The sequence below is a fragment of the Urocampus carinirostris genome, chromosome 14 (genome assembly GCF_059441175.1).
Source record: "Urocampus carinirostris isolate Australia breed hairy pipefish chromosome 14, RoL_Ucar_1.0, whole genome shotgun sequence".
Classification (NCBI taxonomy): domain Eukaryota; kingdom Metazoa; phylum Chordata; class Actinopteri; order Syngnathiformes; family Syngnathidae; genus Urocampus; species Urocampus carinirostris.
Genome location: NC_142362.1, coordinates 2,647,501 through 2,672,019, shown reverse-complemented (window position 1 = coordinate 2,672,019; position 24,519 = coordinate 2,647,501). Strand labels below are relative to the sequence as shown.

The following is a 24,519-nucleotide window of genomic DNA, read 5'->3' as shown; positions in this document are numbered from 1 at the left end:
AAAAAAGAGGGCAGCACGGCGGCGCAGTGGTTAGCGCGTGTGCGGCACAGTTCTGAGGTCATGAGATCGAACCTCCTCTGTGGAGTTTGCATGTTCTCCCCGTGCTTGCGTGTGTTTCCTCCGGGCACTCCGGTTGCCTCCCACATTCCAAAAACATGCATGTCAGGTTCATTGGCTAATTCAGGGTGTCCTGAAGATAGATGGGATGGGCTCCAGCACCCCCGGGACCCTACTGAGGATAAGCGGTGCAGATAATGGATAAATGGATGGATAAAAATAATAATAATAAATTGTAGTTGACATCCTCCGCCTAAGAACAGACTGGATTCGTCCCCAGAGCCAAACTCAGATTGACATCCCTGCCTTACAACAAAAAACCAACCCCTTAAAACCGGAATCGCCATCTAATAAGAGCGCTATCCAACACACGGACAAACACAAACTACAGTAAGTGCGTAAAATATCTACCATCGGCTAATTGGTGGATAGAGATGATGGGAAATCCTATCGAGTGGAAGAGGATAAGTGGAAAGCTCAAACCGTGGGCGTCGTGAATCGCTTCCTTTTCTCGCGTGTGCTGCGATTTAAGGGGGGGAGGATATGCTTATAATTGGCTGGCGGGGGCGAGACGGCAGCACGTGCCTCGGCATCGTGACTACCCGTTTTCATCTCTGGCTGTCTCTCCTCTCAGCGCCACCTTCCATGTGGCTATCCCTGAGAGGAGGAAGTGTGAAGTGATGCAAAAAGCATAAATCCAATGTTTGTTGCTGGGGGTTGAAATAGGAGATGTTCCGAAAAGTCCTGGGCGCATTTTGGCATTGAATATCTGAATAAGTCATTCACTGCAATAACGTATACATACAGAAGCATTTTCCCTGTGTGCCAAAACATAAAACTGTTTTTACTTTTTGTTTTATTTAAAAAGAAATCTATTCTGAAGGCGTTGGCATAATCCTAATAATCCGAATAGACGGTGGACCCAGACGCGTAACCTTTTCACACAAGCTTTAATTTGCGGGAACGGGGTAATCATGCGCGAGAACACAATCAGCGATGGTCAGAAGAGATCGAAACCGAACTGGACAGAGGGGATCGATACCAGATACAGGATACACGAGCAGACACCAGACAAGGCAGGACAGACAGAATCGATACCGGATACTGAATACCGGAGCAAGGTACCGGAAAAGGACGGGACGGACAGGATCGATACCAGATACTGGAGACTGGAGCAAAATACCAGACAGGATGGGACCGATACCTTGTACTAGATACACGAGCAAGATACCGGACAGGGCAGGACCGACAAAATCGATACCAGATACTGGATACTGGAGCAAGATACTGGACAGGATGGGACAGATAGGATTGATACAGGATACTGGAGACTGGAGCAAGATACTGGACAGGAGTAGACAGACTGGCACGATACCTGATACAGGAGACTGGAGCAAGATACGGGAGAGGACAGGCGCGATCGATATCGGATACTGGAGCAAGATACTGGACAGGATGGGACAGATAGGATTGATACAGGATACTGGAGACTGGAGCAAGATACCGGACAGGAGTAGACAGACTGGTTCGATACCTGATACAGGAGACTGGAGCAAGATACGGGAGAGGACAGGCGCGATCGATATCGGATTCTGGAGCAAGATACTGGACAGGACGAGACAGATGGGATTGATACCGGATACTGGAGACTGGAGCAAGATACCGGACAGGACGGGAGAGCCGGGATCGATACCGGCTACTGGAGACTGGAGCACGATACCGTACAGGGGTAGACAGACGGGATCAATACCAGATACAGGAGACTGGAGCAAGATACAGGGCAGGCGGGATCGATATCAGATACTGGAGCAAGATACTGGACAGGATGAGACAGATGGGATTGATACCGGATACTGGACACTGGAGTGAGATACCGGACAGGACGAGACAGGGGGATCAATACCGGATACTGGAGCAAGATACCGGACAGGACAGACAGGATCGATACCAGGTACTGGAGACTGGAGCAAGATACCGGACAGGACTGGACAGACGGGATCGATACTGGATACAGAAGACTGGAGTAAGATACCGGACAGGACAGGCGGGATCGATATCGGATACTGGAGCAAGATACTGGACAGGACGAGAAAGATGGGATGGATACTGGATACTGGAGATTGGAGTAAGATACTGGACAGGACGGGACAGGCGGGATTGATACCGGATACTGGAGCAAGATACTGGACAAGACAGACAGGATCGATACCAGGTACTAGATACTGGAGCATGATACCAAACAGGACAGGAGAGATAGAATCGATATCGGATACTGGAGACTGGAGCAAGATACCAGACAGGACGAGACAAGCGGGATCGATGCCAGATACTGGAGACTGGAGCAAGATATCGGACAGGTTAAGACAGATGGGATCGCTACCGGATACTGGAGACTGGAGTAAGATACCGGACAGGACGACACAGGCAGGATCGATACCGGAGACTGGAGCAAGATACCAGACAGGACGAGACAGATGGGATCGATGCTGGATACTGGAGACTGGAGTAAGATACCGGACAGGACGAGACAGGCGGGATCGATACTGGAGACTGGAGCAAGATACCGTACAGGATGAGATGGACTGGATTGATACCCGATACTGGAAACTGGAGCAAGATACCGGTTAGGACGATAAAGGCGGGATCGATACCGGATATTGGATACCCAAGCAGGATACTGGACGGAGTCAAAAGTCTTGCAAGTGCAGAGGTTTGTTGACGGACTGACAAAGAGTGAACGAGAGCACTGAGTTATAATAGGAGGGAAGCCAATCAGGCAACGAGCAGCAGCTGGGGCCAACCAGGCGGGCCCAGATGAGGGCAATGGGCAACCGTGACACTGGGAATGATTTCAGCATGATAAATCAGTACTAGATGGCAGGAATGCATTCGACCAGATCTTTATCCACACATCGAGGAGCCCCCGCTAGCTCGTGTTGCTTCCTCTATTCAGTGATTGCGTTTTTTTTTCCTAACTATTTCTTTCCGTTCTCTGAATTTCCCATCAGGCTTTTGGAAGGCCACCTGTCCACCCTCCTGCGCCAGCCCTCTCCTGGTCTTTGTTAACTCCAAAAGCGGTGACAACCAAGGGGTCAAGTTCCTGCGACGCTTCAAGCAGCTCCTCAACCCGGCACAAGTCTTTGACCTGGTTAATGGCGGTCCTCATCTCGGGTGAGCACCAAATTGAATGATGGCTTTTCTCATTTCAGTATATGTAGATAGATAGAGATATGTAGATAGATAGATAAATAGAGAGAGAGAGAGAGAGATAGATAGATGTCTAGATAGATGGATAGATAGATAGATAGCATCTCTCGGTATATCACTATCAATCCATCTCTTTCTCTCTCTCTCACTCTCTTTATCTCTTTATCTCTCTATCTCTCGATCGATCAGTCTCTCTTTCTCCCTCTCTCTCTCTCTCCCTCTCTATCTCTCTCTAGATCGATCAGTATGTCTCTATCAATCCATCTCTTTCTCTCACTTTCTCTCTCGATCGATCAGTATCTCTCTCACTCTCGATCAATCAGTATCTCTCCATCAATCTATCTCTTTCTCTCACTCTCTCTCTCTCTCACTCTCTCTATCGATCAATCATTATCCCTCTATCTCTCTCTCTCTCTCTCTCTATCGCTCTCTATCTCTCGATCGATCAATCTCTCTCTGTCACTCTCTCTAACTCCCTCTCTAGATCGATCAGTATGTCTCTATCAATCTATCTCTTTCTCTCACTTTCTCTCTCGATCGATCAGTATCTCTCCATCAATCTATCTCTTTCTCTCACTCTCTCTCTCTCTCTCTCACTCTCTCTATCGATCGATCGATGTCCCTCTATCTATATCTTTCTCTCTCTCTCTATCTCTGTCTCTCTCTCTCTGTCTCTCTTTCTATCTCTCCATCTCTCTATCTCTCTATTTATCTCTCTATCTCTCGATCGATCAGTCTCTCTCTATCTCTCTCTATCTCTCTCTATCTCTCGATCGATCAGTCTCTCTCTATCACTCTCTCTCTAAATCGATCAGTATGTCTCTATCAATCTATCTCTTTCTCTCACTTTCTCTCTCGATCGATCAGTATCTCTGCATCAATCTATCTCTTTCTCCCACTCTCTCTCTCTCTCTCTCTCTCTCTCTCTCTCACTCTATGTATCGATCGATCGATATCCCTCTATCTATATCTTTCTCTATCTCTCTATCTCTGTCCCTCTCTCACTGTCTCTCTCTCTATCTCCCCATCTCTCTATCTCTCTATTTATCTCTCTATCTCTCGATCAGTCTCTCTCTATCGCTCTCTGAAGAAGGATATCGATCAGTCTCTCTCTATCACTCTCTCTCTAAATCGATCAGTATGTCTCTATCAATCTATCTCTTTCTCTCACTCTCTCTCTCTGTCGATCGATCGATATCCTTCCATCTCTCTCTCTCTCTATCTCTCTATCTCTGTCTCTCTCCCTCTGTCTCACGCTCTATCTCTCCATCCCTCTATCTCTCTATTTATCTCTCTATCTCTCGATCGATCAGTCTCTCTCTATCGCTCTCTATCTCTCGATCGATCAGTCTCTCCCTATCACTCTATCTCACTCCCTCTCTCTAGATGGATCAGTATGTCTCTATCAATCTATCTCTTTCTCTCACTTTCTCTCTCGATCGATCACTATCGATCGATATCCCTCTATCCCTCTATCTATCTATCTATCTATCTATCTATCTATCTATCTATCCATCTAGACATCTAGACATCTATCTATCTATCTATCCATCTAGACATCTAGACATCTAGACATCTATCTATCTATCTATCTATCTATCTATCTATCTATCTATCTATCTATCTATCTATCTATCTATCTATCTATCTATCTATCTTACTCTATCTTACTCTATCTATCTACAACAGTACAAACATCTTCTTTGTTCCTTTATCTCTTTGTTTTCTTTATCCTCACTGCAAAATGTGGACCTGGAGTCCCACGTCCAATTTCATTGTCATATGTATTCATGTATTCAACCCATGTTGTAACATTGACAATCAAGGTATATTCTATTCTATTCTATTCTATCTGCCTCTATGTACTGAAAAAACAAAATGCTATTATAGTCTCCTGATTACTCAGAGACATCACATGTACTCAAAATCTAGACTATTGTTACCAAAGGTAGATGAAATGGAACACTTCCATCCGGCATACTAGACGAAGGGTCACGGCACACAGGTTGCCAAACACAGTTTATGCATGATGAGGTTTTTATTACAGTTGCTGCAAATGAATGATTCACAACACAACACGTGGTAAGCTTCTCTGCTGGCTTTGATCTTCTTGGCAGCTCGTTGTAGACTACCCAAAACATATCAAAGAGCATTCTTTTCAGTTTACATAAAATACGTTTTAGAATATCAACCATCACAATACATTTTTACATCCATTTTAACAAGATAAATTAACAAGACATCGTATAGTGTTTTTTCAACATATTTTTCTTTAAACTGAATTTTTTAACCAACATCATCCTTTTTTTATATGAGAAAATAGAAATAATAAAAATAACGAGTATAAAGAACGGGTACAATTTACCTGCAAATGAATGAGTCACAACACAACACGTGGTAAGCTGCTCTGCTGGCTTTGATCTCTATAAGGGGAATTAGCATTTTAGCACAACATGCAACGTCCGGCAAAACTAACATAAAAGGCGACAGAAACGAAAATAAATCCAGACAGCTTAACAACATCAATCACATTACTCTGCATGTTGAGAGATTTGTCAGCTCTGGTTCTAATGTTTTTTGCGGAGCATCAAAAGATCGTGTCTTACCGTTGGCAGCTCGTTGTAGACTGCCAAAAAAACCCACCTTCCTGTCGCAAAGTCCAAAGCCAAACCAAACCTTACCCCATACCAGCAGGTGGCACTGTTGGACCCCTCATTGCAGGACACTTACACAAAAACTATAGAACAAGGGTGTCAAACTCATTTTAACTCTGGGGCCACAAGATAGAAAAAACATTCTGTCCGGGGACGGACTAGTAGATTAAAGTGAAAGAAAAAGAGAGATAAAGAAATAAGAGAAAGAAGGATGGAAAAGGAGAGAGAGCAGGACAAAGAAAGAAAAAGAGAGAGGGGGAGAGAGAGGGAGAAACAAAAGATAGAAAGTCGTGAGAGAGGTGGAAAAGAAAGGGAGAGGAAGAAAGAAATCCAAAGAGAAATAGAAAGACAGTAGGAAAGAAAAGAGAAAAGAAAGCGCGAAGGGTAGGAAGAGAGAAAGAGAAATAAGAGAAAAGGAATAAAGGAAGTTAGAGCAAAAGAAGACACAGAGAGAAAGAGACAAAGAGCAACAATGGAAGAGAAAAAGAGAGACACAGAGAGTGAAAGAGACAGAGTGGGAGAAAAGGGGTGGAAAAGAAAAAAGAGAGAGAGAGAGAGAGAGAGAGAGAGAGAGAGAGAGAAAGAGAAAGAAATACAAAAACAGTGTCTTTGTTCAAGGCACCTGGCTTTGGCAACATCAAGTTGACATATTTCAACCTGCAGTTTGTTTTTCTCTCGCGCTTCTCTGAGTGTTGTCTCGCGGGCCGGATTCAATCCCTTAGCGGGCCTGATCTGGCCCGCGGGCCGCCTGTTTGACACCTGTGCTATAGAACCTATTTCAGCAGGGATTTCAATAAAACAAAAGTTATTATTAAACCCGTTACATTCTTGTCAATCTAATTATGTGCACATGCTTTCATTTTGCAGTCTCCGCCTCTTCCAAAAATTCGACAATTTCCGAATCCTGGTCTGCGGCGGCGACGGCAGCGTAGGCTGGGTGCTTTCGGAGATAGACAAGCTCAACCTACACAAGCAGGTAATTATTAAGTTGCTACTTTGAACGACAGATCTTTCACTTTTGAGCTTATTTGAGAGTGTTTTGCGAAACAAAACAGTTGCGCGCTACCCAGAGCTTTTCCGCGCACGAGAAAATCTAGCCAGCTCACAAAAATCAGGGCTCCAAATTGTTAAGTAATAAGCGAATTAAGTCAAAGTTACAGTGCATGAAGGTCAAAATACACGGGTTCCCCTGACGCTGTGTTCTAAATGCGGTATTTTGAAGTCAAGCTCGAAGTACAACGAAGTCGAGTAAAGTTAGTAGAGTTTTTCGAGAACTGGCTTTTTCGGCTCGGCTCACTAAAAGGAACCGGCTCTTTCGGGTCCTAAACAGCTCTTCGGGGTGTTTTTGCTTCTTTCATCCCTATATGACCAAATATTATGTAAAAAAATGCACAAAATGACTTAAAGGAAGGAGGGAATAGAACAAAAAGAAAAAAAATACCAAAATGAAAAAGTAGTGAAAAGCTGAGAAAAAAGAAACAAAAGGAAGAGAAAAAAGAAAAAAGTAACAGCTAGGAAAAAATTAGCACAATGAGATTTTTTTAAAGGATTTTAAAAAAAGTAGAAAAGAACACGGAAAAAAAAAGAAAAAGTTTGTGTTGCATTCAAATAATTTCCAATGATATCAAGTGAATCTTGTTGCTAACATTGTACTTCCACTCAAAAATGTAATCAAGTACATTTATATATCTTGCGACCAAACATTGGTGCCCAGATGGATACTCAAATACAGTAATCCCTCGCTATAATGGGGTTTCACTACTTCACACTGGACTATGTGTAATGTAAGATCAAACATCAAACATTCCGGTTGTATCCACCAACTCTGTTTGTCCCTCACCCCCCCTCATCACCCCCCCCCCCCCTCCGAAGGAAAACAAAGCCTACTTACAACAAAGACAGTTAGTTCTTTGTTCCTTTATCTCTTTGTTTCCCTATCCTCACTGTAAATGTGGAACTGGAGTCGTCCAATTTCGTTGTCACAGCATATCCCATGTTGTAACAATGACAATAAAGGCATATTCTATTCTATTCTATTCACTGATTTGCATTGTGCATTGTGTTCGGTATTCTGATTGGCTTAACCGTTTCCCCGCTTATTGTTATTTTGAGGTACAGTAGTCAGAAAATAAATAAATACATTTAAAAAACATTTATATAGTACTTTTATTCATTTCTAGTGCCAGTTGGGAGTGCTGCCTCTCGGCACAGGCAACGATCTGGCCCGCGTGCTAGGCTGGGGTCCTTCGTGCGATGATGATACACAGTTGCCGCAGACTTTGGAGAAGTTGGAACGTGCAAGCACCAAAATGCTGGACCGGTGGAGTATCATGACCTACGAGATCAAGATTCCTCCAAAACTGAGCTGCCCTGCCACGCCAGATGGTGCCGATAGTTGCCAGGTATTCAAGTTCAGGTTTTTGAGTTTTTCCTTGCCCTCATGTAGGTTTTAGATCATTAGGATGGTGGAATAATTAATAGTCTGTAGTTTGCTATCATCTGTGGTCTGTGCAGCCCTTGGAGACTCCTTGTGATCAAGGGCGTCACAAATAAAAATGACTTCACTTGAGGTTTTTGAGTTTTTCCTTGCCCTCATGTAGGTTTTAGATCATGGGATGGTGGAATAATAGTCCGAAGTTTGCAAAAATCTGTGGTCTGTGCAGCCCTTTGATCAAAGCCTATACAAATAAACATAGCTTGACTTGACCTGAGGTTTTTGAGTTTTTCCTTGCCGTCACGTAGGTCTTAGATCAGGGGATTGTGTAATAATAGTCCGTAGTTTGCAATAATCTGTGGTCTGTGCAGTCTTTTGATTAAGGCCTATACAAATAAACATAGCTTGACTTGACCTGAGGTTTTAGAGCTTTTCCTTGTCCTCATGTAGGTTTTAGATCAGGGGATTGTGTCATCATAGTCTGTAGTTTGCAATAATCTGTGGTCTATGCAGCCCTTTGATCAAAGCCTATACAAATAAACATAGCTTGACCTGACTTGAGGTTTTTGAGTTTTTACTCGCCTTCATGTGGGTTTTAGATCAGGGATGTGTCATAATAGTCTGTTGTCGTGCGCTCTGTAGTCTGGAATTTGCTGTCCTCACGATCATGTCTACGTCCTCCAGTTTCACATTTCGGTTTACGAAGATTCGGTGGCGACTCATCTCACCAAGATCCTCAACTCGGAGCAGCACTCTGTGGTCATCTCTTCTGCCAAGTGAGTGACTCACCCAGACGGCCGGGTCGGCGCCACTCGGCAATTACCAGAAGTTCAGTGTAACTGGATCCCGCTAAAAGGCACTTTCACAAAAAACAAGTCAAATTTTTATTTTCTCAATCCTCTTTTTAAACAATAATGGATAAGCTTCAGTCATAATAGAAAGGACGAGTTTGTATTAAATAGCGCCTCTTTGTGGTGAAAAAAACCTTTATTAACCTCAGATTTGGCTCCTTTCGTGAGGACAAATGGCGCAAAAGACCAAATTCACTTTATACAAATTTCAAAATAAAAGAGGGATATCAATTTTTTTTCTAAAAATTAAAAATGAATCCCATTCTAAATACATTGATCCCTTGTTTATAGCAGGGGTTACTGTCATGATTGCCGATTCAAGGCACCTGTGACTGCCCAATTTCCCTGAGAGCTGATTGGCTAAGAGACTCCTTTTAAACCCCCGGCTTTCAAGAGGAAGCCGTCAGATCGTTGCGAACCGATGCTCCCAGCTAGGCAAGCATTTTTCCTGCCCTGTTTTCCCCTGCTTGATACCTGTTTCAGGACCCGATTCTGCCCTGTTCTGCCATCCCGACATCCGATCTGTTTTGCCCCGCTTCCTGCCTGACACCTGTTGCCGACCTCGTTTCTGAACTCGATACCGCCCTTGCTCTCCCGTCCCGGCTAAACGATCAGTATCGCCTTAGGTCTACGAGTATCCTCGCTCGACGCAGAAGTGCCACCTGCTACCCTTTGTCTGTCAACCATCGGAACGTGGAAGCAAGCCCTTCGCTCCCTCTTTATCAATAAAACTGAGTAAATGAACGCTACTGGGTTCTGTCTCTGTTTATGGTTCGTGACAGGACCAGAATGAAGACAGGACCCACTTGTGTGCGTTTCTCTTAGTTTTATTAGGAAGAAGGAAAAGGGGAGTATACAAGATTCAAAGATCGTTGGGGAGAAGGTTACTCAGACCTGGAAGTGGTATTTCCGTGGCGAGCGAAGGCAGTGTCAAGAGCGGGCAAAAACAGATCCATGGCCGGGACGGGGGAGCAAAAACGTAGTCAAGTTCAGAAAAGGGATCGGAGCCGGGAATCAAACAGGAATCAGAACAGGAAAGAGTCAGGGTGGGAAGGCTTGCCTAGCGTGAGCTGAGGTTCGCAGACGGACTGACAACGGGTGACAGGAACACAGGGGGTTTATAAAGAGACAAGAAGGTGCCTCCCATCAGTAATCATGACAGGTTACGATATCTTGTCACGAAGAGGGTCAGGAATCAGGAAGTTGGAACTCATTTGCGTAAACGATCTGTCACTTTAATTGTTAAAAAAAAGTTGTCCAACACACCAACGCAACAAAAACAAAACAAAGCAGGCTCAAAGGCAGGCAAAATGACAGGCATGAACAGGTTTTCAACAAGGGTAAACAATGATCTAGCATAGGGCAGTTCCAACAGGCAAGTTTAAGTACCCTTAGGAGTAATCAGGAAAATGCAGGTCAGCCGGTGTCAAGGGGCGGGGCCAGCTGGGCGCCATGACAACCGTGCAGGACATGACATATCTGCGAAGTAGAACCCTTGATTTGGTTACGATCATAATACTAGTGAATACTAAAAAAACGGGAGACTGTTTAGCTACCGTAAATTCCGGACTATAGAGCGCACCTGATAATAAGTCGCACCCACCACATTTTAAGAGGATAACCGCTTTTGTACTTACACAAGCCGCACCTGTATATAAGCCGCATGCGCCCACATCAAAACATGTAACACAATCACAAAATTAACCCAAACCCGACTTTGAGTCTCGCGATTGTAACTGAATATAAAGTACAAAGTCCATAAACAACAGCCAGCAAAATGAACGGAAAATGATACCGGTACTTAAGGTTTGATGCAGACCTGCAGTGTCCGGGTCCCGTTGAAAATAATCCAAGGAAAAAAAATGTATATTTCCAAAGGTAAGGGTGGGAAAAATATATATCCACTATTGTCCGCTGCGTCCACGTACACGTCTCACCTTTACTCCACTTCCCGTCAGCCCCCGTTGTTCTCGGACCTTCTTTTTGATTCGCCCGTGGAAAACATATCAGAATAAGTCTCTAAAATAAATACATTACAAAAATATACAGTTACAAATACATATTATACATGGTTACACATATTTACAAAGAAAGACGGTACACCGAGAGTTTTCAAAGCTTTAATAATAATATTATAACTTTCATCCCAAACCGTGCCTGTGAAGGGTAGCAAAACGCTACTCGGAACACGCTCGCAACACAGTAAACGGGTCTGTTAAAAAACATATTGTACTTGTAGAAATCCCAGTGCACCATCCTCATTTTACTCCTTATAACGTCGTCTTCAAAGTCGTCTTCCCCATCAGGGGAAAGAGACTTTGTCATATAGACGTCGTCCCACGCTCCCTTAATTAAAAACACGCTAGCAACACGCTAAAATTTACGCGCAGTAGCTCTGTTTCCTTCTTTATCGGACTGCTCGATTGCGTTTAGCTTGAAAGCTATGTCAAGTGCCTTTCTTTTTGCAATTTGCATGATGAGGGTATGTTGTTGCAGTCTTCCTCGGCACATATATTCAACCGGTCTAAATCTTACCTTTTGTACTCGAGCACCGCTTAGAAAAATGACATCAATTGGCCGCATCACTGAATAAGCCGCAGGGTTGAAAGTTTGGGAAAAAAGTAGCGGCTTATAGTCCGGAATTGACGGTAATTAGAATCCAGAACACTATGCACGATGCAAATCCATAAAGTTGTGAAGGCATGAAAATTACACTGTGTTATAGCGAAGGATTACTGTAAGATTTTTTTTAAATTTCAGAGTACTAAAATTTTACAAAAATAATGACATAATTTCATAGTAACTACTTTAGTACAAATGTATTTTTAACTTTTTATTTTAATTTTAAACCTCAAGCATTCCTTTATGTAACGCCAGGATACTCATACACCCATCTATTCATTTTTGCATTTTATGATACCGACGTTTTTTTCCAGGATCCTCTGTGAAACAGTGAAGGATTTCGTCTGTAAAATGGGAAAAGCCTATGAAAAAAGCACTGAGAATCCCGAAGAGTGCGACGCCATGTCTCTGAAGGTACGTCAAGAAAAAAGCTTACACAGCATAAAAGACACCAACAATTTCATTCATCTTGCTAGCTGTTTATGTGAGCACTTCTTCCTAATTTATGTAGTCAGTAGTTGGGTAGGGTTACTTTAACTGGATTACTTTCACTGACTTTTGGATGACTCCAATACCAAATATGCTAATAAAAGACAAAAGAAACGAAATAGGAATAAAATGATGACTCACAACACGTGGTAAGCTTTCTCTCCTGGCTTTGATCTCTTTGATCCCCGGCAATACCAGGGTTGGGTAGGGTTACTTTAACTGGATTACTTTCAATGACTTTTGGATGACTCCAATACCAAATATGCTAATAAAAGACAAAAGAAACTAAATAGGAATCAAATGATGACTCACAACACGTGGTAAGCTTTCTCTCCTGGCTTTGATCTCTTTGATCTCCGGCAAAACCAGGGTTGGGTAGGGTTACTTTAACTGGATTACTTTCAATTACTTTTGGATGACTCCAATACCAAATATGCTAATAAAAAGACATAAGAAACTCAATAAGAATAAAATGATGACTCACAACACGTGGTAAGCTTTCTCTCCTGGCTTTGATCTCTTTGATCTCCGGCAAAACCAGGGTTGGGTAGGGTTACTTTAACTGGATTACTTTCAATGACTTTTGGATGACTCCAATAGCAAATATGCTAATAAAAGACAAAAGAAAGTAAATATGAATCAAATGATGACTCACAACACGTGGTAAGCTTTCTCTCCTGGCTTTGATCTCTTTGATCCCCGGCAATACCAGGGTTGGGTAGGGTTACTTTAACTGGATTACTTTCAATGACTTTTGGATGATTCCGATACCAAATATGCTAATAAAAGACAAAAGAAACGAAATAGGAATCAAATGATGACTCACAACACGTGGTAAGCTTTCTCTCCTGGCTTTGATCTCTTGGATCTCCGGCAAAACGAACATAAAATGCGACAGAAACAAAATGAAAATCAATCCAAACAGCTTGCCGACATCATTTTTGCCGTTCCCTGTATTCCGTTACTCCCCAAGCCTGCACAAAATGGAGTCATTTCATTCATATTTAGTTTCTTCTGTCTTGTATTAGCATATTTGGTATTGGAGTAATCCAAAAGTCATTGAAAGTAATCCAGTTAAAGTAACCCTACCCAGCCCTGCGGTAGGTTCAACCTCTTGTGCTTGGGTGAGTTAAAGCATAACTTAGTTCTGGCTGTACCAGAGGATGAGTGGGTTCCCCAGCCAACAGTGGTAGTTGGGCGCATGATGGATAGATAGATGTCTAGATAGACAGATGTCTAGATAGACAGATGTCTAGATGACGTGCACATTACTCTATTTTTATGACAGTGTGTATTTTCTGTAGCACTATTTAAATACTCTATATCAGCACATTACATTGGGTATTTATGTATTATATTCCTTTTCCTTTATTATTGTTTTATTTTCAACACAAGGATACTGCTGGAAGTGTGAATTTCCCTACGGGGATGAATAAAGTATCTATCTATCTATCTATCTATCTATCTATAGGTCTATGTCTCTTCTCTCTATCTATCTATCTATCTATCTATCTATCTATCTATCTATCTATCTATCTATCTATCTAGACATCTAGACATCTAGACATCTAGACATCTAGACATCTCAACATCTATCTAGACATCTATCTATCTATCTATCTAGACATCTATCTAGACATCTATCTATTTATCTAGACATCTATCTATCTAGATATCGCGACATCTATCTATCTAGACATCTATCTATCTAGACACCTCGACATCTATCTATCTAGACATCTATCTATCTAGACACCTCGACATCTATCTATCTAGACATCACGACATCTATCTATCTAGTCATCTATTTGTCTAGACATCTATCTATCTAGACATTTAGACATCTATCTGTCTAGACATATACTCATCTAGACATCTAGACATCTAGCTATCTAGACATCTATCTATCTAGACATTTAGACATCTAGACATAAATCTATCTGGACATCTATCTATCTAGACATCTAGACATCCATCTAGACATCTATCTGTCTAGACATCTATCTATCTAGACATTTAGACATCTATCTGTCTAGACATATACTCATCTAGACATCTAGACATCTATCTAGACATCTAGCTATCTAGACATCTATCTAGACATCTAGGTATCTAGACATCTATCTATCTAGACATCACGACATCTATCTATCTAGACATCTATTTGTCTAGACATCTATCTATCTAGACATTTAGACATCTATCTGTCTAGACATATACTCATCTAGACATCTAGACATCTAGCTATCTAGACATCTATCTATCTAGACATTTAGACATCTAGACATAAATCTATCTGGACATCTATCTATCTAGACATCTAGACATCCATCTAGACATCTATCTGTCTAGACATCTATCTATCTAGACATTTAGACATCTATCTGTCTAGACATATACTCATCTAGACATCTAGACATCTATCTAGACATCTAGCTATCTAGACATCTATCTAGACATCTAGGTATCTAGACATCTATCTATCTAGACATCACGACATCTATCTATCTAGACATCTATTTGTCTAGACATCTATCTATCTAGACATTTAGACATCTATCTGTCTAGACATATACTCATCTAGACATCTAGACATCTAGCTATCTAGACATCTATCTATCTAGACATTTAGACATCTAGACATAAATCTATCTGGACATCTATCCATCTAGACATCTAGACATCTATCTAGACATCTATCTGTCTAGACATCTATCTTTCTAGACATTTAGACATCTATCTGTCTAGACATATACTCATCTAGACATCTAGACATCTATCTAGACATCTAGCTATCTAGACATCTATCCAGACATCTAGCTATCTAGACATCTATCTATCTAGACATTTAGACATCTAGACATAAATCTATCTGGACATCTATCCATCTAGACATCTAGACATCTATCTAGACATCTATCTATCTAGACATCTCTCTATCTCTATCTATCTAGACATCTATCTAGACATCTATCAATCTATCTAATACGAGCTATAAAAAGTACCACCGTATGTCACTTCCTTCCAGTGTGCCCTCCTGAACGAGAAACTGGACTCTCTCTTGCAAACCCTCAACACCGAGTGCCAGGCCCCGCTGCCACTGCCCCACGCCACTCCCCCTATTGCGGAAGAGGAGCGAGAGGAGGGGGAGGTAGCTGAAAGCCTGGAGGAGATAACGGAGGAGGAGAGCTTAACGGAGCTTAAGGAGAAGCTGGAAGAAGAAGAGACGGAGAAAGGATGCGGCGATGGCGCTTTCCAGCCGACCGTCTTCAAAAGTCGGGAGCAGCTGATGCTAAGGGCCAACAGTCTGAAGAGAGCCTTTCGTCACATCATAGAGCAGGCCGAGAGAGGTAACGTTCGAGAACATTTGGAGTTATCCTCAAACACAGTCAAAAACATCTCATCTCATCTCATTAGCTGCACCGCTTATCCTCAGTAGGGTCGCGGGGGTGCTGGAGCCCATCCCAGCAATCATCGGGCAGTGGGCAGGGGACACCCTGAACTGGTTGCCAGCCAATCGCAGGGCACACAGGGACAGACAACTCGCTCGCTCATTCACACCTAGGGACAATTTGGACCGACCAATCCACCTGAAACGCATGTATTTGGAATGTGGGAGGAAACCGGAGTGCCCGGAGGAAACCCACGCAAGCACGGGGAGAACATACAAACTCCGCACAGGAAGTATGGAGCTGGATTTGAACCCACACAGGACCTTAGAACTGTGCCGCACACGTGCTAACCACTGCGCCGCCGTGCTGCCCAGTCAAAAACATATTCTTATTAATTATACCAGGCTTTCAAACATATGTTCTGCATCCCAGTGAATGATTTCTTGTCAAGTCATGTTTATTTGTATAGTCCTTAATCACAAAGAGTCTCAAACAGTGTTCCCTCTAAGCTGCAATTGCGCACTGTTCGCACATTCACCAGCGCACAAGAAAATCTAGCCAGCGCACAAAAATCAGGGCTCCAAATTACTAATTAAGAAGCGACTCAAGTCAAAGTTACAGTGCATGAAGGTCAAAATACACGGGTTCCCCCGACGTTGTGTCCTAAATGCGGTATTTTGAAGTCAAGGTTGAAGTAGAACGAAGTCGAGTAAAGTTAGTAGAGTTTGTTGAGAACTGGCTCCTTCGGCTCGGCTCACTAAAAGGAACCGGCTCTTTCGGGGCCTAAACGGCTCTTCAGATTGTTTTTGCTTCTTTAATCCCAACGTGACCAAATATTATGTAAAACGATGCACAAAATGAGGAAGGGGGAATAGAACAAAAAAGAAAAAAATACCAAAATGAAAAAGTAGTGAAAAGCTGAGTAAAAAAGAAACAAAAGGAAGAGAAAAGAGAAGGAAAAAAATTGAAAAAAAGCCAGAAAAAAAGAAAAGAAAGAAATGTAAGAAAAAAGTAAATAGAGAACAAAAAGAAAAAAGTAACAGCTCAGAAAAAATAAACACAATGAGATTTTTTTTAAATAACTTTTTAAAAAGTAGAAAAAAAACACGGAAAAAAGAAGAAAAAAGTTTGTGTCGCATTTAAATAATTTCCAATTATATAAAGTCAATCGGGCAGCACGGCGGCGCAGTTTCCAAATATCCGTTATTATGGCAAAAAAGGCAATAAAATGCACTACATCACAATAAAATGAGATGTGGTCCCTCTCAAACACAATGAAAACGGTGTTGCTTGACTGAAAAGGAAGAAGAGATAGGGCTTTTATGCGAGCATATAATCAGGGTTGGGTAGGGTTACTTTAACTGGATTACTTTCAATGACTTTTGGATTACTCCAATATCAAATATGCTAATAAAAGACAAAAGAAAGTAAATAGGAATACAATGACTTCATTTTGTGCAGGCTTGGGGAGTAACGGAATACAGGGAACGGCAAAAATGATGTCGGCAAGCTGTTTGGATTGATTTTCATTTGGTTTCTGCCGCATTTTATGTTAGTTTTGCCAGAGATCAAAGAGATCAAAAGCCAGGAGAGAAAGCTTACCACGTGTTGTGAGTCATTATTGTATTCATACGTAGTTTCTTTTGTCTTTTATTAGCATATTTGGTATCGGAGTCATCCAAAAGTCATTGAAAGTAATCCAGTTAAAGTAACCCTACCCAACCCTGGTTTTGCCGGTATTCAAAGAGATCAAAGCCAGGAGAGAAAGCTTACCACGTGTTGTGAGTCATCATTGTATTCATATTTAGTTTCTTTTGTCTTTTATTAGCATATTTAGTATTGGAGTAATCCAAAAGTCATTGAAAGTAATCCAGTTAAAGTAACCCTACCCAACCCTTGTTTTGCCGGGATTCAAAGAGATCAAAGCCAGGAGAGAAAGCTGACCACGTGTTGTGAGTCATCTTTTGATTCATATTTAGTTTCTTTTGTCTTTTATTAGCATATTTAGTATTGGAGTAATCCAAAAGTCATTGAAAGTAATCCAGTTAAAGTAACCCTACCCAACCCTGGTTTTGCCGAAGATCAAAGAGATCAAAGCCAGGAGAGAAAGCTTACCACGTGTTGTGAGTCATCATTTTATTCCTATTGAGTTTCTTTTGTATTTTATTCGCATATTTAGTATCGGAGTCATCCAAAAGTCATTGAAAGTAATCCAGTTAAAGTAACCCTACCCAACCCTGCATATATGGTAATAAATACTGCACTACTACTTCATATTGATGTTATACTTTCAGTGGTTGACGAGCAGAACGCCACCATGGACGATTCGGAGCCAACATCCCCGCTGGAATTCCGCAAAGACAGCGAAGAGGAAAACCGGGACAGTGAGAAGGATGAAGACACCAAGGAGCTTGAAGCCCTAGCACGTAGGTTTTGAAAATATTTTCTCCCCTTTTTGAAAACTGAAAAGCTTTTATTCTCTTAAGCTATTTGTAAGATGTTTCAACACTACAGAGACACCTCCCTAGTTCGGGTTTCGGTTATCACTGGTTCACTGCTTGAGAGATATACAAGATATAAACTCTCATTTACCGTATTTTCCGCACTATAGGGCGCACCGGGTTACAGGGCGCACCCCCCAAAAATAGTTTTTGGTCCTATATTTGACATACATAAGGCGCACCGAAATATAAGGCACTACAATGGGAACGTGGACAAAACAGTCAGATGGTTCAGTCCAACTTATTACCCCTTTAACATTCCCAAAGCTTGCAAAGAAGCAAATACGTGTCGTAGACACGTGCGGATGCGGTGTCCGTACGATGTCACTCAAATGCATCGTTCCATCATTCAGAAGATTAAAGTCTTGGGATTCAAGAAATGCCAAACATTCCTTAGTTTCTATTTTCTTTTTCGCTCGCAACTTTACTGTGCATATGACAATAAACACTTGGAATTGAGTTGAATTTAAAAAAAGACACTCCATTCCATCCATTATCTGCACCGCTTATCACAGAAACATCAAGTTCAGTCTGAAACAAGATACAGGGAAAATATAGAGCCGGAGTAGCTCACCGAAGTCGTTGTGTTCATAATAATGTGCAACCGTGGTCCTCTTATATCCGTGAGTGTAGTAAATCCAGGAGAATAAAATAGTTACAAATACAGAATAGTAAAAAAATGCTTTCTGTATGCCGTCAAACCATACGCATTCATCTTTTTCGGCCAATTGCAGGCTTTGTTTTGCCGCTTCAGCCAATGCCAGCCTGTAAATGATAAAAAGGATCCGGCCCTTGACCTCCGAATAACTTTAGCCAATAGTGATCCATTCAAATGATGATTGACACATTGGTTAGCCAATGAAACGCCGGTAAATAAATCCCAGCATACACCGCGGACTACTTGGCGTTCGGGGGAAAATCGAGTCGGCGGCTGCAAGTTAGTTGGAAGACTCTGCGATTTAATATTGATCCGTATATAAGGCGCATGGTCAGCTTAGTGAATAAATAATAAATGGATTTACAATTATCCCATCAGGGTTCTACTTGGCAGATTTTCACCTTTCGCAGGGGGTTCTGCCCCCCTTTAACCACTAATGGATCGCTGTACCTACATAAAGCATTGTGTGTGTCCTTCAATAGGAAAAAACATGGTCATTTCACATTTCGCCCTCGTGGATGGAATAACTTCCTGACGCAGGTTGCGTTTCCTGTCTTACAGCCTGAGTAAATCAAGTCGGAAGCTTTTATTCCGTCCGTATTTACGACATTGTTGTTCTAGCCACATCTCGTTGACGTAGAATATGAAGCATCCAGCAGCATATTTCACTTTTATTGAGCAAAAACAAAACAAAAAACTTCATATAGAAGTTATATATGCGCATGCACGACAATTCACGCTTTTCTGTGGCGTACAGGATGTGTTATTGTCGTTGGGGTAGAAGTTCTTCCTGTTTATCGTGAAGCCGTTTCCTTCCTTCCCTTCGCTCGTTTCGCAGCTAGTAGAAAGTAAGTGAGATCAGGCCAACTTCTTTCTCCTTGAGCTTTTCCGCGCACAAGAAAATCTAGCCGGCGCACAAAAATCAGGGCTCCAAATTGCTAATTAAGAAGCGACTTAAGTCAAAGTGACAGTGCATGAAGGTCAAAATACACGGGTTCCCCCGACGTTGTGTCCTAAATGCGGTATTTGGAAGTCGAGTCGAAGTAGAACGAAGTTGAGTAAAGTTAATAGAGTTTGTTGAGAACCGGCTTTTTCGGCTCGGCTCACTAAAAGGAACCGGCTCTTTCGGGTCCTAAACGGCTCTTCAGGTTGTTTTTGCTTCTTTAATCCCAACATGACCAAATATTAAGTAAAATGATGCACAAATTGACTTAAAGGAAGGGGGGAAATAGAACAAAAGAGAAAAAAAACACCAAAATGAAAAAGTAGTGAAAAGCTGAGAAAAAAAGAAACAAAAGGAAGAGAAAAGAGAAGGAAAAATTTAGAAAAAAGCCAGAAAAAAAGAAAAAATGTAGGAAAAAAAGTCAATAGAGAACAAAAAGAAAAAAGTAACAGCTCGGAAAAAATAAACACAATGAGATTTTTTTGAAAAGAATTTAAAAAAAAAGTAGAAAAAAAAACACGGGAAAAAGAAGAAAACGTTTGTGTTGCATTCAAATAATTTTTTATCAAGTGAATCTTGTTGCCAACATTGTACTTCCACTCAAAAATGTGATTAAGTACAGTTCTGTATCTTACTCAATAAGCCCCCAAAAATGTTAATATTATGCGACAAAATATATCAGGAAAAAAAAGAAATGGAAATCTTGTGAAAGAATTGTAAAAACAAATGACGTTTGTATGCCGTACAACATTAATCAATTCATTCAAAAGCGAAAAATGATTTTGTATTGCCGGAAACTCAGCAAAATGGCAAGTTTTGGACATGCTTGCTAATGACTCAGTTGCCACACTTGGGATCGCCGTCGCTCACTGTTGTTTCGAGCGTTGCTCACCGACTTTGTGTGAACGCTCGGACCCGTAAGGAAAATTCCAGGGAACATTGATTATAACCCAAATTATGAACCTTATAAATGTGTGGTAACAATTTTAACAAGGGATCTCTCGGTACCAATACCGAGTAGTAATTTCCATCCATCCATCCATAATCTGCACCGCTTATCCACAGTAGGGTCGCGGGGGTGCTGGAACCCATCCCACTTATCTTCGGGCACTGGGCAGGGGACACCCTGAACTGGTTGCCAGCCAGTCGCAGGGCACACAGGGACAGTTCGCTCATTCACACCTAGGGACAATTTGGATCCGGCCACTTAACCTGACATGGAAACCCACGCAAGCACGGGGAGAACATGCAAACTCCACACGGAAGGTTCGATCTCATGACCTCAGAACTGTGCCGCACACGCGCTAACCACTGTTTCACCGTGCTGCGAGTAGTAATATCAGTAGCCTTTTTTCCAAGGTACAAATCAGGGGCGTCAAACTCATTTTAGCTCGACGGCAACACAATAGTAAATAACTCTGGAGGGCTGAGAGAAAATAAATAGAGAGAGGGAGAGAGAGAGAGAGAGAAAAAGAGGAAAAGGGGACAAAGATAAAACAAAAGACACAGAGAGAGGAGGACAGTAAGAGAGGAAGAAAGAAGAGAAACAAACTGAGAGACAGAAAGAGAGAGACAATGGAGACAGTCGAAAAAGAAGAGAGACCATGTGAAAACAGAGAAAGAAAGAAGAGAGGCCGAGAGAGACAAAGTGAGAGGGAGAGAGAGAAACCGAGAGAGAGAGAGAAAAACAGAGACAGAAAGACAGAGACAATAGAGACAATAGACAAAGAAAGACCGAGAGCAAAAGACAGAGAGAGAGAAATATTAGAGAACATGTAAAAAACAGACAGAAAGAAATAAGAGAGAGACCCGGAGAAGAAGGAAACAGAAGAGGAAAATAAGAGAGGAAGAAAGAAGAGAAACAGAGAGGCAGAAATACAGAGACAGAAAGACATAGACAATAGAAGACAATAGAAAAAGAAAGAAGAGATACCATGTGAAAACCAGGGAAAGAAAGAAGAGACCAAGCGCAACAAAGAGAGAGAGAGAGGTAGACAGAGACAGAAAGACAGAAACAATAAACCAAAAAAAGAAGGGAGACAGAGAGAAAAAGACAAAATAGAGGCCATGTAAAAAATTAGACAAAAAGAAAGAAGAGAAACCCAGAGTAACAGAGAAGGAAAAAGAAAAAGAAGAGAGACCTAGAGAAAGAAGAGACACTGGGAAAAGCAGACGGACAGAAAAACAGGATAGCAAAAACGTGGTCGGGGTCGGAAGCGAGTCGTAAGCCATGAAAGGAGAGTAGACGTGGTCGGGGACAAAAAAGAGGTCGAAACCCGGGACGGGCGAGTAGACGTGGTCAGTATCAAAAACTGGTCGAAGCCGGGGGAGGAGCAAAAAACAGGTGGGAGTCACGGTCGAAAAAGGCTTGCCTCGTGTTCACTGAGGTTCGCAGACGGACCGACAACAGGGGACAGATAGGAGCCAATCAGAGTCCGAGGCAGTTGGCGCCAAAGGAGAGGTGATGCATATCAGTAATCACGACAGTTAGGTTATAAGGCTCTCTTCATCATTTGAATTGAAGTGACTCCTAACAGTCTGATATAAGTAGCTGTCTTTGAGCCTTCTGGTTCTGGCTCTGAGACTCGGCTATTTCAACCCACTCCTTTCTGTCACCGGTTGTCAGTCCGTCTGCAAACCTCAGTTTACTCTAGGCAAGCTTTCCGACCCTGACTCACTCCTGTTTTTGCTCCCGTCTGTTTTTGACCTCGACTACTATTTTTGCTCCCCCGTCCCGGCTTCTGACCCGGTTTTCACCCCGACGGCAGCAAGTAAAACACTAGTACTAAAATGTTCAATATCCCAAATTTCTGAAATAGGATTGCTGTTATGTTTGGCAGGACTGTAAAAATGTCAATTATCTCGGTGTTTTTGTTTTTGTATAGCGGTCAAGAGCTTGTGCTCTCCGACAGAAAGGAGGATGAGTCGGAGTACGCAGTCCTACAGTTCCTTCAGTATTACGCCCTTCACCACCAGCAAAGAGAACCTACCGGTGCTCAACACACGGATCATCTGTCCCGGTACGTAAACACCCGTGTACATGCTAGTTAGTTCTCTTATACCTAGCAACTCCTTTGCACATCTGTTCTCCTCTGCACTACCGTACAGTGTTATTGTTATTGGATAGTGACTTGTTTACCTGACTGCCCATTTTGCACATCTGGTTAGATGCTCCTCTTGCGCTCTTTGCACTACCGTATAATACTCATAGCTATAATTATTTAGTATATTATTAGTATTTCAATACTCAATACTACATATTTATATCTGTACATTCCAGGAAACTGTGCGGGACATTTCGTTCTGTATACACGTGTACAAGAATGACAATAAAATATATCTGAATCTGAATCTGATTAGACTCAATTTAGGGATACCTATGAATACAGTATGTTTAGCAACATGCTAAGCTAAACTGCAAAAAGCACATTAGTGAACAGGGTGATGAGGAGAGTGACTGTGTTGTATGGGTTGGGTAGGGTTACTTTAACTGGATTACTTTCAATGACTTTTGGATGACTCCAATACCAAATATGCTAATGAAAGACAAAAGAAAGTAAATAGGAATAAAATAATGACTCACAACACGTGGTAAGCTTTCTCTCCTGGCTTTGATCTCTTTGATCTCCGGCAAAACCAGGGTTGGGTAGGGTTGCTTTCACTGGATTACTTTTAATTACTTTTGGATGACTCCAATACCAAATAGGCTAATAAAAGAAAAAAGAAAGTAAATAGGAATAAAACAATGACTCACAACACGTGGTAAGCTTTCTCTCCTGGCTTTGATCTCTTTGATCTCCGGCAAAACCAGGGTTGGGTAGGGTTATTTTAACTGGATTACTTTCGATGACTTTTGGATTACTCCAATACCAAATATGCTAGTAAAAGACAAAATAAACTAAATATGAATAAAATAATGACTCACAACACGTGGTAAGCTTTCTCTCCTGGCTTTGATCTCTTTGATCTCCGGCAAAACCAGGGTTTGGTAGGGTTACTTTAACTGGATTACTTTCAATGACTTTTGGATTACTCCAAATATGCTAATAAAAGACAAAAGAAACTAAATAGGAATAAAATAATGACTCTCAACACGTGGTAAGCTTTCTCTCCTGGCTTTGATCTCTTTGATCTCCGGCAAAACCAGGGTTGGGTAGGGTTACTTTAACTGGATTACTTTCAATGACTTTTGGATGACTCCAATACCAAATATGCTCATAAAAGACAAAAGAAACGAAATATGAATAAAATGATGACTCACAACACGTGGTAAGCTTTTTCTCCTGGCTTTGATCTCTTTGATCTCCGGCAAAACCAGGGTTGGGTAGGGTTACTTTAACTGGATTACTTTCAATGACTTTTGGATTACTCCAATAGCAAATATGCTAATAAAAAGACAAAAGAAACTCAATAGGAATAAAATAATGATTCACAACACGTGGTAAGCCTTCTCTCCTGGCTTTGATTTCTTTGATCTCCGGCAAAACCAGGGTTGGGTAGGGTTATTTTAACTGGATTACTTTCAATGACTTTTGGATTACTCCAATACCAAGTATACTAATAAAAGACAAAAGAAAGTAAATATGAATAAAATGATGACTCACAACACGTGGTAAGCTTTCTCTCCTGGCTTTGATCTCTTTGATCTCCGGCAAAACCAAGGTTGGGTAGGGTTATTTTAACTGGATTACTTTCGATGACTTTTGGATTA

General features: G+C 41.6%; 1 protein-coding gene across 2 annotated transcripts in view; it reads left to right on the top strand.

The window, feature by feature from the left end:
- dgkh (diacylglycerol kinase, eta) overlaps positions 1-24,519 on the top strand; it is an 82,807-nt gene that overhangs the window by 27,246 nt on the left and 31,042 nt on the right. For both annotated transcript variants that reach the window (XM_088352484.1, XM_088352483.1), the window contains 8 exons: positions 3,066-3,228; positions 6,786-6,894; positions 8,099-8,320; positions 9,037-9,128; positions 12,140-12,239; positions 15,343-15,664; positions 18,001-18,132; positions 22,694-22,828. In XM_088352484.1, the coding sequence (XP_088208610.1) occupies positions 3,066-3,228; positions 6,786-6,894; positions 8,099-8,320; positions 9,037-9,128; positions 12,140-12,239; positions 15,343-15,664; positions 18,001-18,132; positions 22,694-22,828 (1,275 nt within the window). The remainder of the gene's footprint in view (positions 1-3,065; positions 3,229-6,785; positions 6,895-8,098; positions 8,321-9,036; positions 9,129-12,139; positions 12,240-15,342; positions 15,665-18,000; positions 18,133-22,693; positions 22,829-24,519) is intronic.